This window comes from Coregonus clupeaformis, chromosome 6, assembly GCF_020615455.1.
Source record: "Coregonus clupeaformis isolate EN_2021a chromosome 6, ASM2061545v1, whole genome shotgun sequence".
Taxonomy (NCBI): domain Eukaryota; kingdom Metazoa; phylum Chordata; class Actinopteri; order Salmoniformes; family Salmonidae; genus Coregonus; species Coregonus clupeaformis.
This window is the reverse complement of record NC_059197.1, coordinates 36,306,671-36,313,119: the sequence shown is the minus strand read 5'-3', so window position 1 is coordinate 36,313,119 and position 6,449 is coordinate 36,306,671. Positions and strand designations below refer to the sequence as shown.

The 6,449-nt window shown below is 40.7% G+C and overlaps 1 protein-coding gene across 1 annotated transcript in view; it reads right to left on the bottom strand.

Annotated features, from left to right (window-relative positions):
• Nucleotides 1-6,415, bottom strand: part of LOC123485702 (mucin-5AC-like) — a 6,735-nt gene extending 320 nt beyond the window's left edge. The window contains exons 1-2 of the mRNA XM_045216809.1: nt 5,635-6,415; nt 1-390 (exon numbers count right to left, since the gene is read on the bottom strand). The exon at nt 1-390 is cut by the window's left edge and continues 320 nt beyond it. Coding sequence (XP_045072744.1) covers nt 1-390; nt 5,635-6,415 — 1,171 coding nt within the window. The remainder of the gene's footprint in view (nt 391-5,634) is intronic.
• Nucleotides 6,416-6,449: the final 34 nt, after the last annotated feature.

The following is a 6,449-nucleotide window of genomic DNA, read 5'->3' as shown; positions in this document are numbered from 1 at the left end:
TCGCCTTGTTCCCAAACACCCTGCCCCAGTTTATCTTAGCATGGACGACCTTGGAGGCGGTTGTGGTTGTGACGGTGGTGGAGGTTGTTGGTTCATCTGTTGTGCTCGTCATAGGGTCATGTGTTGGGTCAGACTCTGGGGCGTCAGCGGAGGTCATGTAGCCGCTGGATACCTCACCTCTGGACTGAGAGTGAGTGAGGGTGGGCTGGGTGGTGGTGGTGGGGGCCTCTGTTGAGTATGTGGTGGTGGGAGTGTCCAGTGTTGTAGAGATGGGCCTCTCTGTTCTTCCTAGAGAGGAGCTAGGGACTTTGGGTGATTTAGGCGATGTTGTTGGTGTGATGACCCGCTGACCACCTGTCTTCTTCTTCCCATCTTCATCACAGTCACAGTCTGAAATAGCAACAACAATAACAATGATCATCATCATCATTATTGCTATCATCATCATCATCATCATCATCATCATCATCATCATCATCATCATCATCATCATTATTGCTATCATCATCATCGTTATCATCATCATCATCATCATCATCAGTATTGCTATCATCATCATCACCATCATCGTTATCATAATCATCGTCATCATCATCATCATCATCATCATCATCATCATCCTCATCATCATCATCGTTATCATCATCATCATCATCATCGTTATCATCATCCTCATCGTTATCATCATCATCATCATCGTAATCATCGTTATCATCATCATCATTGTCATCATCGTTATCATCATCATTATCATCATCATAATCCTCATCCTCATCATCGTTATCATCATCATTATCATCATCATCTTTTGGCTATTCCTCATAGCTCAAGACTCTCACTAACAAAGATAATGTCAACATCAAAGACAAGAAACTACATGACATATTTCAACAACATGACAAGTATAAGTATATTTAAGTATATTTAAAATTATCTAAATTGGAACAATTTTAAATACATTTAATGTCAATTGTATTTGTATTTTATTAGCATTTAAGTTTATTAAGTTTATAAGGGCGGCAGGTAGCTTAGTGGTTAAGAGCGTAGTGCCAGTAACCGAAAGGTTGCTCGTTCTAATCCCTGAGCCGACTAGGTGAAAAATCTGTCGATGTGCCCTTGAGCAAGGCACTTAACCCTAATTGCTCCTGTAAGTCGCTCTGGATAAGAGTGTCTGCTAAATGTAAAAAAAAAATATATATTTAAAATTACCTAAATTGGGACACTTTTTGTACTTTTTTCTTAGTATGTTGGATAAAGAGCGAAACAAATACACCTTAAGTACATTGTATGTATATTTCTCATAAATTAGAAATGTACTAACATTTTATTGAATGTCTTTACAAAGAAAGTGCGTTTATAACATGTTTCAAGTATAATTTTACAAATACACTTCTACTCATTAACCACATTAGCTATTGTAATTAGCCATGTAAAGATGACCTTCATTTACCAAGGCATCTTCTCAGCCAATGCTATTTACAAAGGAGTTGTGGCTGGAGCAGCAAATTACAAGTTACACTTTTGATAACTGGCATTTCACACTTTAGTTGTTCACATGGTGATAAATTAACATTTCATTAAAATGTGTAATGTGTCATATGTAATGTGTAATTAAAAGTACAACATTATTCAGTTTGAAAATGAACATGAAAACATTTGAATAAGTTAATATGAGGAACAATATCATATTATACATAAAAACTTCAGCTGCAGAAAAGGATGCTGGGTAATATGCAACACATTAGGAAATGCAATTTTGAAAGTATACTTTAATATATTTTGTGGACATTTATGTTAAATATACTTTTTTGAAAGTATACATAAGTATATTTACTTGAGATATGAAAAGTATACTCTCAGGAAGCATGTTCCTCAGCTGTGCATGCTACCTTATGTGGAATAAAGAATCGTTATCATTGTCAACTTTCTCTGCACTCTTCTGAACAAGAATTAAGAAAGTACAGCGACAGGTAGCTTAGTGCTTAAGAGCGTTGTGCCAGTAACCGAAAGGTCGCTGGTTCTAATCCCTGAGCCAACTAGGTGAAAAATCTGTCGGTGTGCCCTTGAGCAAGGCACTTAACCCTAATTGCTCCTGTAAGTCGCTCTGGATAAGAGCGTCTGCTAAATGACAAAAAATTAATAATAAAATACAGTGGCTTGCGAAAGTATTCACCCCCCTTGGCATTTTTCCTATTTTGTTGCCTTAAAACCTGGAATTAAAATTGATTTTTGGGAGGTTTGTATAATTTGATTTACACAACATGCCTACCACTTTGAAGATGCAAAATATTTTTTCTTGTGAAACAAACAAGAAATAAGACAAAAAAACTGAAAACTTGAGCGTGCATAACCATTCACCCCCCCAAAGTCAATACTTTGTAGAGCCACCATTTTGCAGCAATTACAGCTGCAAGTCTCTTGGGGTTTGTCTCTATAAGCTTGGCACATCTAGCCACTGTGTTGCCCATTCTTCAAGGCAAAACTGCTCCAGCTCCTTCAAGTTGGATGGGTTCCGGCTGGTGTACAGCAATCTTTAAGTCATACCACAGATTCTCAATTGGATTGAAGTCTGGGCTTTGACTAGGCCATTCCAAGACATTTAAATGTTTCCCCCTTAAACCACTTGAGTGTTGCTTTAGCAGTATGCTTAGGGTCATTGTCCTGCTGGAAGGTGAACCTCCATCCCAGTCTCAAATCTCTGGAAGACTGAAACAGGTTTCCCTAAAGAATTTCCCTGTATTTCGCGCCATCCATCATTCCTTCAATTCTGACCAGTTTCCCAGTCCCTGCCGATGAAAAACATCCCCACAGCATGATGCTGCCACCACCATGCTTCACTGTGGGGATGGTGTTCTCGGGGTGATGAGATGTGTTGGGTTTAACGCCAGACATAGCGTTTTCCTTGATGGCCAAAAAGCTCAATTTTAGTCTCATCTGACCAGAGTACCTTCTTCCATATGTTTGCGGAGTCTCCCACATGCCTTTTGGCGAACACCAAACGTGTTTGCTTATTTTTCTTTAAGCAATGGCTTTTTTCTGGCCACTCTTCCGTAAATCCCAGCTCTGTGGAGTGTATGGCTTAAAGTGGTCCTATGGACAGATACTCCAATGTAATGCAACAAAATAGGAAAAAACGCCAAGGGGGGATGAATACTTTTGCAAGGCACTGTACTTCAAAACTCATTATTGCCACTGAAACTACAGTGCCTTGCAAAAGTTTTCATACCCCTTGGATTTCTTAAAATGTTATTGTTGCAAAGTGGGATTAAAATTGATTTAATTGCAATTTTTTGTCAACAATCTACACAAATATTTTATTTTACATTTTGTCAAGATTGATAGACATTAAATAACTCAGATATAGTTGTTGCATAAGTATTCAGCTCCTGAGTCCATACATAGAAACACCTTTGGCAGCAATTACAGAGGTGAGTCTTCTTGGGTAACTCTATGAGAGCTTTACGCACCTGGATTATACAATATGAACCCCTTATTCTGTTCTCAATTCTTCAAGCTCTGTCAAGATGTTAGGGATCATGGCTACACAGCAATGTTCAAGTCTTGTCATAGATTTTCAAGCAAATTTAAGTCAAAACTGTAACTTGGCCACTCAGGAACATTTACTGTCTTCTTCAAGTCCTTGTGTGTTAGGTTATTGTCCTGCTAAAAGGTGAATTCCTCTCCTGGTGTCTGTTGTAAAGCATGCTGAAGCAGGTTTTCCTCTAGGATTTTGCCCGTGCTTAGCTCCATCCTGTTTCTTTTCATCCTGAAAAACTCCCCAGTATTTGCCGATGTCAACCATACCCATACCATGATGCAGCCACCACCATGCTTGAAAATAGGGAGGCAGTTAACTCAGTGACATGTTGTGTTGGATTTGCCTCAGACGTAAGGCTTTGCATTTTGGCAAAAAAGTGTATTCCTTTGCAGTATTACTTTAGTGCCTTGTTGCAAACAGGATGCGGCATAAATAAAAATAATATATTTTACTCTGTATATTTTCATTCTTCTTTTCACGTCAGTATTGTATTATTATTATTATTAATATTATTATCACTACAGCGTTGTCGATTCATCCTCAGTTTTCTCCCATCACAGCCATTGAACACTGTAGCCATTTTAAAATCACCAATGGCCTCACTGTAACATTCCCTGAGCAGTTTCATTCCCGTCCTGCAGCTCAGTTCGGGAGGACGACTGTATATCTTTGATGTGTCTGGGTGGTTTTAATACATAATCCACAGCATAATTATTAACTTGACCATGCGTAAAGAGATATTCAATGTCTGATTTGATATTGTTACCCATCTACCAATCACTGCCCTTCTTTATGAAGAAAGGTTAGTAATTAAAAAACCCTGTCAACCCCTATTATTTAACACAGAGTGAGTCCATGTGTAATTTGTTAAGCCACATTTTACCCCTGAACTAATTTATGCCTAAACAAAGGGGCTGAATACTACATTTAGTATATGCAATTAATTAATTAATTAATTAATTAATTATGCAATTACTATATTTTAGTTATCTCATTTTTATTCATCTTACTATTTATTTTTTACTTTGACATTACAGAGTATTTTGAGTTCATTGTTGGGAACACATTACAATTAAATCAATTGTAATCCCGCTTTGTAACACAACAAAATGTGAAGAAATACGAGGAGTATTCATATTTTTGCAAGTATACTTACAGTGTACTTGATCACTCACAAGCAGTTTTATTTAAAAAATCAAAATACTCCAAGTGTATTTTAAGTGAATATACTAAATTAAAATTAAAGCATTTGAATTTAAAGTACACTTTTAATAAGTGTATTGAAGTGTGACGATAGTATACTGAACAAAAATATATACACAACATGCAAAATGTTGGTCCCATGTTTCATGAGCTGAAAGAAAGGATCCCAGAAATGTTCCATACGCACAAAAAGCTTATTTCTCTCAAATGTGCACACATTTGTCCATCCACCTGACAGGTGTGGCATATTAAGAAGCTGATTAAACAGCATGATCAATACACAGGTTCACCTTGTGCTGGGGACAGTAAAAGGCCACTCTAAAATGTGCAGTTTTGTCACAACACAATGCCACAGATGTCACAAGTTTTGAAGGAGTGTGCAAATGGTATGCTGACCGCAGGAATGTCCACCAGAGCTGTTGCCAGATAATTGAATGTTAATGTCTCTACCATAAGGCGCCTCCAACGACATTTTAGAGAATTTGGCAGTACGTCCAACCGGCCTCACAACTGCAGACCACGTGTAACCACGCCAGCCCAGGACCTCCACATCCAGCTTCTTCATCTTCGTCTGGGACCAGCCACCTGGACAGCTGATGAAACTGAGGAGGAGTATTTCTGACTATAATAAAGCCCTTTTGTGGGGAAAAACTCATTCTTATTGGCTGGGGCTGGCTCCCCAGTGGGTGGGCCTATGCCCTCCCAGGCCCACCCCCCCATGGCTGCGCCCCTGCCCAGTCATGTGAAATCCATAGATTAGGGCCTAATTTCTTTATTTCAATTAACTGATTTCCTTATATGAAAATTTTTTTATTGCTTGGGATAACGTGCCTGTGGTCAGCTCCATAGTGTAGAAACTACATATCATATTTCAACAACATGACATAACGTACCTGTGGTCAGCTCCATAGTGTAGGACACTGTGTTGTTGCCTCGCTTCTTCACCGTGGTGGGCTGTTTGAGTTTATTCAGGATGGACTGGATGTCTGTGATCCGGTTGGGCTTGATGAACCTCCTCCTGCCAGGGTAGTTCCTCCTCCGGCCCCCTCTTCCACCTCCTCCTCGGCCATTCTTAGGGGGGATGATGTGGATCTGCTGGCGGGAGATGATGGTGGAGCCTGCAGGCAGACGGGGGGACTTGATCCTCTGGGTGGTGTGGAAAGTGATCTCATCCTGCTCTCTCTCGGTGGTGGTGACCGCAGTGAAGGTGGTCTGGCTGTCTGGGTCAGTGGCTGTGTGGATCTCAGGCTCTCTGGGGGGTGATCTGGGACTGTCCATCATGGGGGTGACGTTGGGGTCGGTGAGGAGCGATTGCACCGCCCCGGTGGAGGTCTCCGGTTCTGCAGGTGCTTCTCCGGAGAACAGGATCCGGGTCTCGTCTGTGGTGTCGGTCACTGTGAGGCGGAGGGTGACGGGTTGCCTCAGATGTACTGTCGTGTTCCTCTCCAGATCGTACAACTCACCACTAGACCCACTAGACCTACTGACACTGGGGATGTATGGTGTGACTGTCTCACTCTGAGTTTCACTGATTCTTCCTGTGATGTCGGGGCCGTGGGTGAATGTGGACTCGATGGGTGTGGCGTCTGACCGGGTGTATGACTCTGTCGTGCCTCTGTCAGTGTTTTCTGTTGTTACAGTGAAACTAGTCCGACTGTCATCTGGGATATCCATGGTTGTCGTGAAACTTGTTTCACTGTTCACGCGA